The following is a 16,868-nucleotide window of genomic DNA, read 5'->3' on the forward strand; positions in this document are numbered from 1 at the left end:
TATATATATATATATATATATATATATATATATATATATATTTTATCGATATCGATATTTTTTATCATAATCAGGGAAATATTTGAACTTCTACAAAGTCCACATCTTATGCATAATAATATCGAAGAAGAGCACTTAATCTACAATTATATTTCGCGTGCTCCTTTTCATCGTTTCTTCTATATATGTCCATTCAACGTGCAACGCAAAACGTTTCTAACTATTTCTAACGTATCTAACGGACTTTTGTACATGTGTTAATAGATTCCATTGTGTATACTCACAAAGTGAAATGCGATTTATTTGCTTTTATCAGTTTGTAAATGGCTATTTGGTTTACGAACATTCACCTTAGTCAGTTGTTCTCACTCGAAGAGCGATTGATTGTAATGAGAGAGACGTTAAGGTTATATATAAGTGCATCTATTTACTTTAAACTAGTTCGTCCTAATAGAGAATATAAATTGAATGAGTAGAATATATCAGAGAAGCGATTTATCGCATAACTATTCTTAAGAAAAACGCGTATTCTCTCTTTTTCAAAATATATTGGTGATCTGTATATTTTAAATCCCATCAGAGGATAAATTATATATGTTAAATAATGCGGTATATATAGCGACGCTTACTTTATACAACAGAACACACGAACTCGATGTAGCAGAAACTATCACGACGTAAATAAATTTAGATAATATTACAACTCGTTTGGTTCACTTTTTCTCTTTTTCAGTCTAAAAAGAAAAAAAAGAGACTTTGTCATCCCGAAGATTCATCGGAAATCTTTACGACAATTGTTTATCTCTGCAGCAGGAACGAAGAAATAACAGTGATTACATCCGGTGCACGCACCTGTTGAAGACTTGCCGATTTCAAGACATTCCTACGTGACGGATCGTCATCAAAAGACGGAATAGCGAGTAGTAGAGGGAGCACCACTTTCCCTTGAAGACCTGGGAAGACGGCGCCTCGGAGAAAGAAGGAGAAAGAACGGGAGAGAGTGAGCACGCGAGCAAGCCGATCAGTCGCGGTCCACTGTCGAGAGTAAAGTGTGTCGAGGTCTTTTCACAGACAGTTCGTCGTGGCCGTGGATCGTGGATGTCTATGCAACCGTGATTGCACGCTTCCTTCCTTCTATCCCACGATCATTTCTCTTTTTTATTTCTTTCTTCTTTTACCGCGCCGGTGTCCTGTCCTCTTCCGTCTCCCTGCCAATTGTCACTCTCATTCTTTCTCTTTGTTTCTTCCGCCACTCTCAATGTACCATGCATAACTTGCCGGCGCTCTCGCGCTGATCACACGAAACGACATTCTTAGTTAAAATAGTTCGGCGTCGCGTCGTTCATACCCCGGGTATCGTAGACGCGTTGCATAAACACTGGGATGTCCGCGGGATAAGTTTTCCTCTTTTTCTAACGGAGATGTCATCACCAGCGGTCCTAAGTAAGTGAAATCCTCTTTTCCGCAAATGTACCAAAAGAGTATTGAAACTGTATACATGGAGAAATGTAATGTTTTGATATTGATGACATGCTATGTGCTTAATGACCGTTCAGTTATTCTCAGTGAATTAATAATTGGCAATAGGATGTCATCCGCATCAGTGATAGCGGATTATTGATATGCTCAAGCGTGACTGGTAGCACGAATTAGTTTTCAAAAGTGAAAACTGTGTTGAACTGGTATGTTAGTGCGCCGACGAAGGCTGTGGGGTAAGAAAGCGATCCACATTTGCATGCTTTTTCAGTAATATGTATCTTTAGGATCGCTTTCTCTAAACTTTTAAATCTAAATTCCTTAATTTTAGTCTAAAAATCTAAATGGAAATTCACGTGAATCTGAAAAAGGGTGTGTAATATAATTTGCAAAAATGTTAATATAAGATCATAAAATAATTAAAAACTCTTGACACATATAGCCCAAGCAACGAAAAAAGAGAAAAAAATAATTTTTAAACTATTTCGAAATATTTTTTAAAGTTTAACATTCTCTCTTGGAATTTCTTTTACATGTGACGTTGTATGTAACGTGGGTTTATTTTAACTTGTAAGCGTATTTAACTTGAAGATGACCTCAATTATGTTTATAAATTCCTTATGCAGATTCTCACTTTCTCATATTAGTTTATCATCAAATTGTCTAATAATATGGAATTTTGATATTCTACTGATAAAACAAAATTTTACTTTTTAGTTTTTTTTATTATAATATACAAACTTATAAAATCGTAATTGCTGCGATTATGCATTAATAGTGTCCAAAGCATCTGACGTGTTCGCCATATTTCTCGCGAATTAATATCATTTAAAGAACAACTAATGCTTTTACCAAATTGCTATCAAATTTCAGTATGTAAAATTCAAAGATAATTTTTTTTTAATTTACTAAGCATGATATATAATGCAAATCTGTGTTAAAGTTCTTGTAAAATTTGCATAAATAAAAATTTTGATATAATTCTATAATTTAAGTAAATTTTTAATTAAGATTGTTCTTTAAAATAAATAATATACATTTATGATTTAAAATATAGAGTTATTATATGTAAAAAAATTTAATTCTTTTTTTCGCTTATACGTCCATGTATGTAGTATATCTTCATACACTTTTTTCAGAATGAAAAATCTGTATGTTTGTGGAAGTAGATTGTCTGAATTCAAGTGTCGTAAAATGTTGTATTAAATTCTCGAGAAGTTTTATTTGGAGATTAAGCGTTATAAAACGGTGAATATATATTCGGATATGTTCTCCTTTTTTTTCTTTTCCATCGACGCGAATAAAATTGCGGATAGTACAGGTATCATGCACGGACGACATCCAGCATATGTATCTGGGTTACTGCGTGGGTATATATTATGTATTCACATACATACATATACACATACACATACATATGCACTGTGCGACACAAAGAGATTGAAATTTAGAAAAGAGACGCACCTTTTCTCGTAACAAAATCTTAAATAAAACGTGTCTAGAAGCGATAAAATAACATCTTCATACAATAATAACGTATGGAATACCGTAAATCTATGTATAAAACATTTTCATAGAATCCTTAGGTTTTTTTCAGATAAGATTTTATTTCTTATCAAGGAATATAATTATTTATAATATATTTTATGCATTTTTAATGTTATATATTTTTAGAATAATTTTAATTAAACTTCTTTTCTAATCGAAATTTCTAAAATCTCTTAAAATTAAATATAATTTTATCATTTGCCAAAACCGTTATTACATGTCACTGTCTTTATCAATGTTTTACATTTCACATTTCATTAATAACAAAAAATAAACAATTTTATAAAACAAAATTAATTAAAATTAATATTGTTTAGTTATAATAGTGATATAATTATAATGTATAACTGTGGTAATCGGTCGCGAGAGAAAATGCAAATACAAGTTTGACATTCAACCCGCATGATCTGCGAGAGTTATCCGGATAATCCCAATACACATGTTTTATCGAGGGGTCCTTGTAACGCTTGAAGCTGGGTTTCCCCCTATCATCGCGCAACGTAAATTATCCCAGGAACGTGCTGTTACTATCCCCATTTCTTCGAAAAATAAATCGTCTTTGTCGCTCCTCGACGTATCACGACGTGAATCAGTGAACGGAAGAAGAAAGGCACACTTTCACGCCGGGCAACTTTCACCGTCGATGAGAAGAGTCCGACGCATGTTCGTAACCAGTTTCCGAAGGATCTTACTTCCACGCGATCAGGACACGTAATTTTCTAATTATATATTTTACTCGATCCCTCGATCCCGGATCTCGAGGATCGAAGAATTGTATATATGTGTATATATGATGTTTGAAGAACGCGTATGCGATCTATATCTTAAAAAAGAACATTTCCTTCAGTTATAACTAGGTCACGTGCGATTATTGCTTCCAAACTAACTATATTTCTTTTTTAGAAACCTCTAATATAATCAACCATTGTCTCGTTTTCTTTTTTTTTTTAGCAAAGATGGAAGAAAGGTTTTGATTTTTATTTCCGAAATTAATTAAAAGCAAAACGAAATTTTCACTACATTTTTTGTCGTACGTCGATAAATCAATGAATCGAGTTTCAAAAGCCGGAAACTAAATACTCTTATCGAGGAATTATTCGACGACGATGATCTCAGACTCGAGACATTCCCCCAAAGCGATTAGTATCTTTTTTTTGCGGTTCCAAAAGATTTGACGATGTTTAACGCTCGACTTAATTTCACTTAATTAACGAGAGAACGATCGATGTGAAACAAGGTCAAAATGAAACGCGTTGTGAATTGATACTCGTTCTAAGATAAGCTATAATCAAAAAATTTTGATACAAAATTGCGGTATTAATTAGAAATACCTGCGAAGATCGATATTCTCGCTCGGTGAAATTTTCTCCCATCTGCGTCAATCATATATCTTTAATCACGCATTTAATGAGTTTTCTGCCTCTTGTAATATATAAGCACGGCTATATGTATTCAAATATTGCACATTTTATAAATATTTCCCTTCCTTCATTTTAGAAAGTTCTTGTCTCGGATTTGCGTGTACGTCTAGATTCTTCTCGCGTTTATCCCGAATCCTGTTTGAAATTTCGACAAATTCTGAAAAAATCTGAAAGTCGGATGTGGCTGTACGTTTTCATGTTGCATAACGTGAGATGTGCCCGTTTATTATGGACGGCACGAGTTAAAAGGCAACGGTATTTCCGATGACAGATGATTGCGAATGACTTCGTAATTCTCATGAATAAACATAAAGATCATTTTTGCGCATTCGCAGCATTGGGATTTAAATTATAGTATATCATTTTTTAACTTATAGCTCAACTTCACATAAACCCGATAGAGACATGAAAAAGATAAAAATATTAATAATTTAATTATTAAAAATTAGAGTTACTTATTTATCTAAACTACTTTTCTTACATTAAACTGAACTCTCTAAATAACTTAACTAAGATTAATGATAATATAGTAAAGAAATAAATTACCCAAAATAATATAAATAAAAGATAAATAATTGATTTATGCAAAAACTTAAAGTTATAACAATACACAAAATAATTTTGCAAGTTGTACGCATTTGTTTTATTGATGCTAAATGCATTGCACAACGGAATAATATATTTATGTGAAATTAAATAGGATTATAATTCATGTTTTAATAACGTATTCGTGTTTCAGGCCTATGCATAATATGGAGTCTATTTGTCGGCTCCATTTCGTACACCGAAGAAGTTGTACATTATCACTCTTACCGTAAGTAACCTTCGTCTTAACAAAAACATACCTAGTAAACATCGCTCACAATATATGATCGTCTCAACGGATCGGCTTCATCATCATCGGTTATTTAAATCCATGTAGCATGTCTCGAGACTTCTGTGAATGAAAGTGGAGCACGAATGAGATTGTGATTTATCGGAATAATCGTTTTATTATATCATGCCAAATAATACTCTCGATTCTACGATGAATACGATTATGCATCTTATAATGTTTTGTACATAAATACCGCTTATGTGCGATAATGACGATTGAATAACGATCAAGATTTTAATAAAGCGCTTTCGTCGTGCTCTCATTCCGTTTACTTTTATTTTTATATTACATTTATTATTATAATGATTCTACTCGCTTCTGATTCATATGAGGCAATGTCGCAATGCAGCGTACGGATACAGCAACTCGTATGTCTCGCTGACAAGAGGATGGCCACACTCCTGGGACCGAATTGGACCGAGCAGATCAGACAGACCGATATATCGCAGAGACACGCAAGTGCGTCCCTACACACAGTTGATGAAGGTCGAGCAAGAGCAAAGCGATCCTTTGATAACCATCAGCGAGACTCTGGGCGCTTTAAACACCGTGGGCAACTATATCGTCAATATGACGAGGGGTGTCGAGATCTCGAATTATCCGCCGAAAGAACTGCCCTCGGCATTATACACCATCTCCAAGAACATCTTAGGTAATATAAGAAAAAATCAATATATTAAATTATATAGAATATTCAAATATATATATATATATATATATATATATATATATATATATATATATTTAAACAATATAAAATCTTGAGACTTACTCTATTTTTGCAGGTCGCAACGTGACAGATAGCATCGCACCTTTGGTACGCGGCGTCGCATTACCATTAAGACAAACAATCATGTCTTCCACACATGAGCCGCCCGCTCAAGAGCAGCAACAGCAGCAGCAAAATGCGGAGAAACTGTCGAATAGAGACAAGGAGTCCACTCCATCTGCGTGCACGACAGCCGAAGGTGGAGCAGGAAAGTGCCAGGATCTCAGCAATTGTCCGCAATTGTTACTCGATCTCACAAAATTGAGGCAATCGTTGTGCTTTAAGAGTCTGTTTGTGCCTGGGGTTTGCTGTCCATTGGATAAAGCCGACAATCCTATTCCCATGTAAATGAAAATTCATATCATTTCCTGTGAATGATTATTTATCTTACACATATTTTATAAGAAAATTTTTCGAAACATTAAAATATCTCATTTATTTTTTCAAAAAGATAAACTGAAGCAAATAAATGTTGCAGCAACATTGGTGGAGATACGTTCTCCGGAACTGACAGCGGTGGACATTCCCCGCGACCGCCAATTCGACCCACGAAACCCCTCACACCACGCCCGATACCATTGTATCCGGTAACATCCTCGACTATAAAACCTACGACACATATCGTTCCATCGCCAGACTTAGTTGGCAATAATACGAATGGCTTCGAAACAATCGGGACGGTCGACAACAATTTTATTCAAGACGACGATGGTATTTCAGCATTTTCTTGTAACGCATTATATTGCAGAATCTAGTGAAAGAAAATTTTGTTGCCTAATTTTTTCACGATATTATCATTCGCATCTTTTGTCAATAAATAGAATTTGGCAAAAATTTATGTTTAGAAGACAAGAGTATATATAAAAAATTTTTCTTTAGAATTTATTTTTTCTATTTAGAATGCGGAGTGAGAAATTCAGGCAAATATCGTGTTGTTGGAGGCGAGGAAGCGTTGCCAGGTCGTTGGCCCTGGATGGCGGCAATCTTCCTTCACGGTTCCCGACGAACGGAGTTCTGGTGTGGAGGGTCTCTGGTAGGACCGCACCACATCCTTACTGCTGCTCATTGCACGCGAGATCAGCGGCAGCGGCCGTAAGGAACGTTCCAACATGTTAATCCACAAACTTTAATTAAAATGATAAAAATTAAAAATGTATATGTACAATCTCAGATTTTATTCTATTTTATCGAATGACTACAAAAATTCTTGAAACATATTTCTCACGGAGTTCTCTTTATAATATACATAATCTAATATTTCTAATATATTTTTTAACGTTACAGCTTTGCCGCTCGCCAATTCACAGTGCGTCTCGGCGACATCGATCTAGAAAGAGATGACGAACCATCATCGCCGGAGACTTATGCGGTAAAGGAGATTCACGCGCATCCGAAGTTCTCGCGCGTTGGATTTTACAATGATATCGCCGTTCTCGAGCTCACTAGGCCCGTAAGAAGGTCACCATACGTAATACCCATTTGCTTGCCGCAGGCGCGATTTCGCGGAGAACCGTTCGCCGGCGCCAGACCGACGGTGGTTGGTTGGGGCACCACTTATTATGGTAATATCTCTCTCTTTGTGATTATATATCTGACATGGCGTAATCTAAATTTTTCTCGTGCTAATCGAAATCGAAGCATTAAAAATTAATCTTTCAGTCAAAATATAAAAAATTTAAATAAAAATAAAAATGGAAGATTTATAATATATGTTTTAAAACATGAAATAGTTTTTCATTTTCTAGAATACATACACTTTCTAAAATCAGATAAAAATAGATAAAATTGTTAAAGAAATGTATATTCTCGTGAAAAGGTATATGTTTCTAAATCTGAAATTTGACAAATTTCTCGTTTTCCTTCTCTTTTCTCTACATATTCTTAGTCCTGATAAATGTCTTAACGAGAATGGTGTAACAGGTGGGAAGGAAAGCACCGTTCAACGACAGGCGGTCCTGCCAGTGTGGAGGAACGAGGACTGCAATGCGGCTTACTTTCAACCGATCACCAGTAATTTTTTATGCGCCGGTTATAGTCAAGGTGGCAAGGACGCGTGTCAAGGTGACTCGGGTGGACCGCTGATGCTGCGAGTCGAGGGGCGATGGACACAAATCGGCATAGTTTCTTTCGGCAATAAGTGCGGCGAGCCCGGCTATCCTGGCGTATACACACGTGTCTCCGAGTACACCGATTGGGTTAAAAATAATATGAAGTGAAAATATACACGCGCAAAGTCATGTAGGGAAAAAGTTTTTATAAATATATTTCCCTACAAACCTGTAAAAAAAATTAAAATACGTTAGAATGTATTCGTTTCTACGAGATATCAATGTTTTTTAAATTTTCTGAAATCAGAAATTGATTTAAGACATTTGGATTCTCTCTAATTGATCTATTATTTGGAAATTTACCGCAAAATATACTTGAAGAAATTTATCAATTCAGTATTCTATTTTAATTAATATGTAGCAAGATGCTTTGACACATAGATTTGTAATATACATAAATGTGCCTTTGTGTTATTTTTTTTATAATTTCAAAAATTCTACGATGGTAACGTTAAATAACGTAAAAGCACAACTTCCGTTCAACAATCATAAAACATCTACGAGTTTAGGAAATATCAAACTGTAACAATATAATATTATACATTTATTATGCCGTCGTTTTTACAATCACTCTTTTATTACATTTATAAATGTACAGCTCTCCCTCTGTATTCCCTAAATGTATATGTACATAAATACAGGAATATCTATTGCATCGATATCTTTGTGGAAATATACAAATGTGCTATATGAATATATACATGAATATATTCGTTGAATAACTTAATTAAATTATTATCTTTATATTATTTATATATATTATGTATGATTAAAATTCTATACACAAAAGGAAAGTATTTCATGAATCAATTTCTTTCATTTATCTGTAGACAATAAAAATAAAATAAATAGTATATATATGTGTGTGTGTGTGTGTTTCGAAAACATATGAAGAATACATACAGCATGTAGCATCCTAAATTTAACTGTCAAATTAATGTGGCATTAAAACTTAAAAAAATTAAATATTAAATTTGGTTAAATAGTATTTTTTACATATCACAGAAAATATAAAAGATCTGAATTAAGAATATTTTTACAAGGCTTCATCAAAATGATAATAAAAAGCGTTTCTGATAATAATCTGGCAAACATCGTAAAAGAAATGATCAACATAGCGCTCAAAGACTCTGGTTAGTTATTTATAATACATATATTAATGTGTATAATGCGTTATAAATTGACATTTTAATATTATGAATTAGATCAAATAGCAAAGTTGCGTCAAGCTATCTACGAAGAATGGTACTTTAAGAAAATGATGGAATTAAAAGATTCAAGAAATAGAATGGAAAATGTAAAAGATATTCGAGAAAAAAATCAACTGACTTTTTAAAAAGCTACATAGAAATAATCAAAGTTAAAGAATGACACATTTACAGGAAGTATCGTCATCTCCATCTTATAATTTAAAAAGGAATATATCGAATTGAGCCAATACTTCAAATGAAATTAAATATTTGCCAAAGCAGGATTTAGATAATATCAGAATTGAGTGCAATAAGTCTGATGAGCGAGATATATCTAATATATGCAACAAATCGATTAAAGTAATGCTTATGATCTATTATATCTGCGGCAAATTATTCTAATTTAATCTTATATTATTGAAGTAGTATAGTAAAAAGACAAAATTATTTTGCTTAATAAAAAATAAGCCTTTTCACACACACATACATGCACAGACAAATATGAAGCATAATAAAAAGATTTCTGAGAATAAGATTTCTGAAGATCAAGAATACATAAATAGTAATAATATCGCGCCCAGTCTGAAAACCGAAGTTTATTATCCAATTCAGAGAAGAAAAACTAGGAAGAAATTGGAAAGCAATATTATCAAGCAGAAAAATAAGGAACAAAATAAAGAGTTATTATATAAGAATCCAATAAGAATCTTCGAGAAAATTACAAACATTTACAATTTAACATATAAAAAAAAAATTTATGTCATTCTCTTTATAACAGAAAATTGACCAAACATATGAGAAGAAAATTATCCTTCGAATCTTGGAAAAAAGAAAAAAACTTGATATATATAAGATTGCTGAAAGAAGTGGAGGAAGAGAAACAACGAGAATTACAGAAAAAACTGAAAGACATTGAATGTAAAAAAGCTTCTCAGGAGGTGGATATTGGACTTTCATTTTTTTCATTTAGTTATTAATTCACATTTTTTTTTTTTTAATTTCTATAATACTCTATTTTTAAATTCCTTTAATAGTTTTTTAAATCTTCAGATATATGCTCAAATAATAAAAGAAAAAGAAGCCCAAGAAAAGAGGGAATTAAAACAGTTACAAATGATTCAACAAATGAATATAGAAATTTTGCAGAAACAAAACGACAAGAGACGCATTATCAATGACCAAGCGTTTAACATCTGGAAAAGACAGAAGGATATAAAATTGAAAGAAATAAAGTTAATGACGATGTAAATGCAAATGTATTACATTCATACGAAATGTCATTTCTATATATTTTAGCAGAACAAATATATACATATATATATTCACATAGGAAAAATGCATCTTATCATGGATTAAAAAGATCGGTGCAGACAACAACTCAATGACTTAGCACGCAATTCGACTCGTGGTTAGATCAATTGAATAGTGTCTCGTGCAGAAGATATTTTTAGAAACATCATATCATTTAGAATAATCTTTCTACTATCAACCTATGTGTTAGTTGCTGCAGCTACATGTTACATATAAATGATATGTCAATCCAATTGCTACAACAAACGTTGTATAATAAATTGTCTTTCATTATTATGTATATATACATATATATGATATATATATATATATATATATATATATATATATATATATATATATATATAATAATATATATGTTAACAGCAAATTTAACAAAATATTAAGTAGCACTTGCTGTCTTGCCAACACTTACGATAAATTAATCTTTAAAGTTGAGTTTATATGTGCTGTTCCTAAACAAATATGATTTATATAGAAAAAGATTCAATTTTTTACTAGAACTTTAAGATTTATGTGCTCAAATAAAGCATATAACAATTTCTACTTACAGAAATATGTGTTATATATACATTATATCTGTATGGGGAGGCACGTTCATACATTTCTCTGTATATCGAACATTTCTAATTTCATATCTTTTTTTGTTTATCATTATCTTTCAGATTATTTAATGCTTTTTGAACTAATACTCCCAAATTCTTTGGAAGACTCATTTGTATCGATTGCAATTGTTGCATAACTTGACTCTCAGAAGAGCTACACTGTGCATTATTTTCGTTTGTTATAATACTGTTTTCCTCAATGTTATCTGTATTACAATTAGTTGTATGATCTAAATCATTATCACCTAAAGAATATAATTATAATGATGATAATATGTATTATATGTTAAAATTGTATGTTTACACTTACATCTTAAATCAACATTGGCGTTTGTGTATCCCTCCAAGAGTTTCATGGTTGGTGATTGCACAGCACTGTCCAATTCACAAATTCTCAATGCCAATATTCTATATAAACAATATATATAAATTAATTGATATAGAACTGCACAAATTTAACATGTAACTATTTACTTATTTGCTTTCTTTTGATGGGCCAGAGCCAAAGTTTTGTCATTTAAAGCTTCTAATAAGGCAGTACAAAGACACCGTAGATCAGTAACAGCAGCAGCAGATTTTTGGGGTGGTATATAAGAACTTTCCTGAAGAAGCTGTTCAACTAAAAAAAAAATAAAAACTGTCTTCATGCACACATACATACATACATACATGCACATACAATTTACCTTGTTTGTGAGTCATTACTGTTCCAGCTGCAGAATTTACACCCAACTTGATATTTCCTTTAGCTCTTTTGCTATCCAACATACTCTAGAAAAAATCAATTATATCTAATATCAAAATATAAATTAATATTGTGCAATAATTTTTTGTTTACAGCTCAATCTTATACCTTATATTTTGACAGAGATTGACGTGTAAGTTCCTTCTCTTCAAGCAATTGCTGCAGTCTTTCTTGTAGATATCTAAAAACAAATTATAACTAAAATTCAAATATTTTTAAGCTATAATTATTCATCATGAATTACCTATTTTCATTGATAAGTGCATCCAGATCAACTGGCTTGGAGGCACTTAAAGCTTTTGATAGCTCATGATTCAAACGATGTGCTTTACATTTGAAAGCATCCCTTTCCATCTCCAGCTCATGTTTCTCATCCAATACTATTTGTAGATCTGTTTGTAACTGTGAACACTATGATAGGTACCAATGTTATTGAATAGCAATATATTTTGTTGATACATCTGTTGAAATATAAATCATGACAAATAATTAATTAAGATGCATTTTTTATGTAATGTTTACTTTTAAATTTAATTCTTCTAATTGCTCTATCATTTCTTCTCTTTGATGCATTGCTGGTGCAAGTTGAGCATCTTGTTGCTCAACCAGTGTACGATTGCTATTTGTACGTAATGCCTTAATATCAGCTTCGGCATCTGCTAACTTTTGTCTTAATGTTTCAACCTGTAGTCTAAGGCATTTATTCTGTTCTCGTGCTTCTGTCAATAAATCCAAAGTTTTAAAATCTTCATTTGAACTGTAGCATCTGCAAAAATATTTACTTAAAAGTAAGAAGAAATTTGAAACAGAATGTTAAAATAATACCATTCTGTTCTATTATTTACTTATTTGATTCTTTAGTTTCACACATCTTCTTCTTCAAATGCAAAAATCTTTCCTGAATTTGTTCCGCCATTAATTTAAACTGATCTCGTTGCATCCTACATTGATCCAACTCCTGACTTAACAACAGAAGCGCTTCTGATTTCATTTGCATCTTCCTCTTTAAGAATTCCTATAAATACATACATGTAGAATATCACTACGAGATAACCACCAAGAATTTAAAATTTTTCGAGCAAATGTTTAACCTACTTTAGATTCTATTTCAATATTAGCGCTATTTTTTAGAATATCGCCAGATTGATCTTCCATTGTATCGTTTTTAATTAATAACTATATTATAAGACATACAATAAGCGTTTTGACACATTTGACAACTACCCAAATATTTTCCTTTTCTTTTATTAGGAAGTATTTTCAATTCGGGAAAATTATTTGCATTTAGACTTGTCATATAATAAATGCACAAATTTGAATTTAAGCACACATCGATCTAACAGATTAGATTGATCAAATTATTTTGCAAAATAATTAGATTAAATTTCTCTCTGTCTCTTTCTCGTTATAAAGCATGTAAATTTAGAATGTTTGGAAACGTCGATTGACAAATCACAAAAAAAATCTTTGTCGTTCTCATTCTGATTGGTCGATCAAACAATTCGAAACTTTTGCAGCGCCGAACGGAGTTCAGAAGAAGCATATTTGAGGCATGTGCATCTTAAAGCGGGGAGCATACTTTTGCATTAGCGCATAACTATAAACATAAAGAAATTGATTGGTTCACAAATGTATGCATAAGAAAATGAACCAATCAATTTCCTTATACTTATGGTTATGCGCTTATGGAAAAGTGTGTGTTCCCCGCTTAATGATGATAGATAAATCTTTTGATTGATATTACATTTGACGCATGCGCAAAAAAGGAAGTCTGCTGTCAACATCATGCTAAGTTGGTTAGGTTAAGTGCAATCGGAATAACCTTACACAATACATCTGTGTAATTAATGCACATTATATATTCTAACTAAATAAATATTAAATATATTATATATTTGTTAAATTAATTTTTGAAACGATTGTAAGAAGAAACAACGTAAATCTTAATAATGGAGAAGAAAGGTTAAAACATAACATGTTAAAACAGATTATAAGTATTTGCCAACCAGCAATATGAATTAATAGATTATAAACATGTATATTGTAATGATATATTAAAAATAAAAAAAAATCTCTCGATAATATAATTTTTTAATATTTTTACAGAAATTTGTCGATATTTTGATGGAATTATTAAAAATGAAAAGGATGTATCTGCTGGCATGGCTGCTATTCGTACTTTATTAAAAGTATTGGAACATTCAAAATGTAAATATATACAATATATATATATATATATATATATATATATATATATATATATATTTAAAAATGTAATGGTTTTCTAATTAGTACAGATTGATCTTTTATATGTTCTCATTATTATTATAGCAGAAACAGTTCAAGAGCTTCGGATTTGCTTACAACATGCAATTGATGCTATGCGTTCCACAGAAACTCCAGTTACTGCAATTGCATCAGGAAGTGAATTATTTTTGCGTTTTATCACATTAGCAACATTAGATACTCCTGTAAGAATATTGATATTTGGATTTTTTTGACACTATTTATATGTTTAATATATATAAATAAAATATATATTAACAATAAATTATAAAATACATTTATGTTTTGATATTTATTTTTATTATGAAAATTTGTTTATTTTATTATATATTGATATCTATCTTATTATATATTGATGTCTATTTTATTATATATTGATGTCTATATGCTTTTAATCAGTCATTTGCAGAATGTAAAGGAATTATGCTGGACAGAGGCAAAGTATTTTATGAAAAATTAGTTGCGGCACGAGGAAAAGTAGCTAAAGTAGCAGCACATTTTATTACTGATGGTTCGGTAAGAATAAATATTTAAGAACATATAAAATATTTTTAATGTTCGTTTTTTATTGCCTTATTATTCTATTAGACAATACTTACACATTCAAAATCAAGAGTTGTATTACAAGCAATGAAAGAGGCTGCTGCAAGTAATAAAACATTTGAAGTATATGTCACATCGTCATCTCCCGATAATATTGGGTATGTGTAAATTTCTCTCATATAATAATATATATTTTTTTATTACAACTATGATAAGTTTTAATTTATTCTATCTTTATTTTTTGAGCAGAGAAGAGATGTGCCAAAGTTTAACAAAGTTGGGAATATCATGTACAATGATACTGGATTCTGCAGTAGGATATGTGATGGAACAAGTGGATATGGTGATGGTTGGAGCAGAGGGTGTCGCAGAAAGTGGAGGTGTTATTAATAAGGTATGTAATGATGAAATAACACAGTGTATAATTCTTTAAAAATAATCATTAGAAATTTCTTTAAAAATATTTCTCTGTTTATAGATAGGTACATATACAATGGCAATATGTGCAAAAGAAGTAAAGAAACCATTTTATGTATTGACAGAAAGCTTTAAATTTGCGAGAATTTATCCTTTGAACCAAATAGATTTACCTGATGAATTTAAGGTAAATTTTGTATATTTATAATATTATGATTTTATTAAAAATAATGCAAGAGAGTTTTAATATATGCCTTAAATAATGTATAATATTATTATTGTAGTATACATCCAGTACTCTAAGTAATAACTTGAAGAAGGAACATCCTTTAGTGGATTATACTCCGCCTCACTACATTAGCTTGTTATTCACAGACTTGGGAATTTTAACGCCTTCGGCTGTTAGCGATGAACTCATTAAATTATATTTATAATTTCAAAAGTTTTTTTCAAACAAATGGTGAGTCCTAAAATTTGCAACTTTTTTGATATGATACAAGAATATCATGTATATGTGTGTAATTCATTGAGAGAATGTCCCATCTTTTTTAGAAGATGTAAAAGGAGAGATTAAGTTGACTGGAAATATAGAAATATACTTTTGTAAAAGACCAAGAAGTATACAATTAAAGTTTATTAATTTATTATTGTTACTACAGCAACATTGAGTATTTGTATACAAGTATGTCTTTTGTTAAATTGCACACATTGTGATAACAAATAATAAACTATATCTATATACGTGAATTATATTCAATTATATTAGTTCTAATATTAGAATGAATCTCTTCATATAGTCTTACAGCTATTCATAAAGACTACTTATTGCAATGCATGCAATGTATAACATTGCCTAAACATTGTTTAAACAAAAATGGAAAAAGTAAAACATTTAAATTATAAAAATATCAACTTATTAATATTGAATGCTACAGCATTTAAATTTTATATTTATATTTAAATTTACAACACAATATAATGATATACCTATATACCTATAATGATATACACGCATTTACGTTTTATTTTCAGTTCGATCGTACATTGCACAGCAATAATGAAATATAAAATTACTCATTGGAAAAGTTCTTAAAATTAAGATACTATATTGTAAATTACTTAATTCTAGTTTTTTTTCTGTTTATATAAGACTGAAGTATTCTTTGAAAACTTAAAATCAGTAACAAGTGATTTTTTTTGCATATTTCTTTCCAATGAGATTCGTACTTTTAATTTTTATACATTCATACTATATATATATATATATATATGAATATATATAAGAAAAAAATTTAATTGAAATTGATATTGCATATCAATTTTTTGATATCATCAATACATTTTTTTTTTAGTGGAACTTAATTTAAATGAATATTATGATTTTGTATATAAACGAGTAACATTGGCCAGAATGCATATGCAACATAATTATATATTGCTATTTAAAAATATAGTTAATATGTAAAACTTTCATGTTATTGGAAATTACGGATTGGAAATTATATTAATTAATAATAATTATATTAAGAAATATATATAAAATCGCGAGAACTGTATATTATATATATATAA

At 30.7% G+C, this 16,868-nt stretch overlaps 3 protein-coding genes across 12 annotated transcripts; 2 read left to right on the forward strand and 1 right to left on the reverse strand.

The window, feature by feature from the left end:
- The first annotated feature begins 24 nt into the window (after window positions 1-24).
- Window positions 25-8,993, forward strand: LOC126850876 (proclotting enzyme-like). Its single transcript, XM_050594287.1, has 8 exons — window positions 25-1,443; window positions 5,185-5,259; window positions 5,672-5,974; window positions 6,108-6,435; window positions 6,570-6,802; window positions 6,991-7,183; window positions 7,376-7,653; window positions 8,012-8,993. The coding sequence occupies exons 1-8, from the start codon at window positions 1,422-1,424 to the stop codon at window positions 8,305-8,307; spliced, it is 1,728 nt and encodes a 575-aa protein (XP_050450244.1). The 5' UTR covers window positions 25-1,421; the 3' UTR covers window positions 8,308-8,993.
- LOC126850879 (coiled-coil domain-containing protein 149) lies at window positions 7,084-13,508 on the reverse strand. Of its 4 annotated transcripts, none has more exons than XR_007687605.1 (10): window positions 13,146-13,508; window positions 12,896-13,065; window positions 12,573-12,816; window positions 12,295-12,461; window positions 12,159-12,231; window positions 11,992-12,076; window positions 11,780-11,924; window positions 11,616-11,713; window positions 11,252-11,550; window positions 11,068-11,155 (listed from the first exon to the last, which is right to left on the reverse strand). XR_007687605.1 is itself a non-coding variant. In XM_050594293.1 (9 exons), the coding sequence occupies exons 1-9, from the start codon at window positions 13,203-13,205 to the stop codon at window positions 7,169-7,171; spliced, it is 1,089 nt and encodes a 362-aa protein (XP_050450250.1). In that variant the 5' UTR covers window positions 13,206-13,508; the 3' UTR covers window positions 7,084-7,168. The 4 variants fall into 4 exon arrangements, 2 of the variants coding, with proteins under 2 accessions (XP_050450250.1, XP_050450249.1); XR_007687606.1 differs by having other exon boundaries at window positions 11,089-11,155; window positions 11,273-11,550; XM_050594293.1 differs by lacking the exons at window positions 11,068-11,155; window positions 11,252-11,550 and adding an exon at window positions 7,084-7,215.
- A 147-nt stretch (window positions 13,509-13,655) lies between these two features.
- Window positions 13,656-16,535, forward strand: LOC126850881 (translation initiation factor eIF-2B subunit alpha). Of its 7 annotated transcripts, none has more exons than XM_050594299.1 (9): window positions 13,821-13,851; window positions 14,157-14,258; window positions 14,382-14,521; window positions 14,736-14,852; window positions 14,925-15,037; window positions 15,129-15,273; window positions 15,358-15,483; window positions 15,581-15,756; window positions 16,329-16,535. In XM_050594299.1, exons 1-8 carry the CDS (start codon window positions 13,836-13,838, stop codon window positions 15,728-15,730), a joined length of 909 nt encoding a protein of 302 aa, XP_050450256.1. In that variant the 5' UTR covers window positions 13,821-13,835; the 3' UTR covers window positions 15,731-15,756; window positions 16,329-16,535. The 7 variants fall into 7 exon arrangements, with proteins under 7 accessions (XP_050450259.1, XP_050450258.1, XP_050450256.1 ...); XM_050594297.1 differs by lacking the exon at window positions 16,329-16,535 and adding an exon at window positions 15,849-16,297; XM_050594302.1 differs by lacking the exon at window positions 16,329-16,535 and having other exon boundaries at window positions 13,656-13,846; window positions 15,581-16,297.
- The last annotated feature ends 333 nt before the right edge of the window (window positions 16,536-16,868 follow it).

The sequence above is a fragment of the Cataglyphis hispanica genome, chromosome 7 (genome assembly GCF_021464435.1).
Source record: "Cataglyphis hispanica isolate Lineage 1 chromosome 7, ULB_Chis1_1.0, whole genome shotgun sequence".
In the NCBI taxonomy this organism is placed as follows: Eukaryota; Metazoa; Arthropoda; class Insecta; order Hymenoptera; family Formicidae; genus Cataglyphis; species Cataglyphis hispanica.

Bases quoted from the DNA above. Each gene is read 5' to 3' on its own strand.
- LOC126850876 (XM_050594287.1), top strand. From the start codon at position 1,422: ATGTCATCACCAGCGGTCCTAA. The intron at 6,803-6,990 runs GTATTTCAGCAT...TTTTCTATTTAG, and splicing joins TTTTATTCAAGACGACGATG to AATGCGGAGTGAGAAATTCA. The intron at 7,184-7,375 runs GTAAGGAACGTT...TTAACGTTACAG, and splicing joins CGAGATCAGCGGCAGCGGCC to CTTTGCCGCTCGCCAATTCA.
- LOC126850879 (XM_050594292.1), bottom strand. From the start codon at position 13,205: ATGGAAGATCAATCTGGCGATATTCTAAAAAATAGCGCTAATATTGAA. The intron at 11,925-11,991 runs GTAAATTGTATG...TTTTTTTTTTAG, and splicing joins AGTAATGACTCACAAACAAG to TTGAACAGCTTCTTCAGGAA. The intron at 11,714-11,779 runs GTAAATAGTTAC...TTGTTTATATAG, and splicing joins CATCAAAAGAAAGCAAATAA to AATATTGGCATTGAGAATTT.
- LOC126850881 (XM_050594299.1), top strand. The intron at 14,853-14,924 runs GTAAGAATAAAT...TTATTCTATTAG, and splicing joins ATTTTATTACTGATGGTTCG to ACAATACTTACACATTCAAA. The intron at 15,038-15,128 runs GTATGTGTAAAT...TTTTTTGAGCAG, and splicing joins TCATCTCCCGATAATATTGG to AGAAGAGATGTGCCAAAGTT.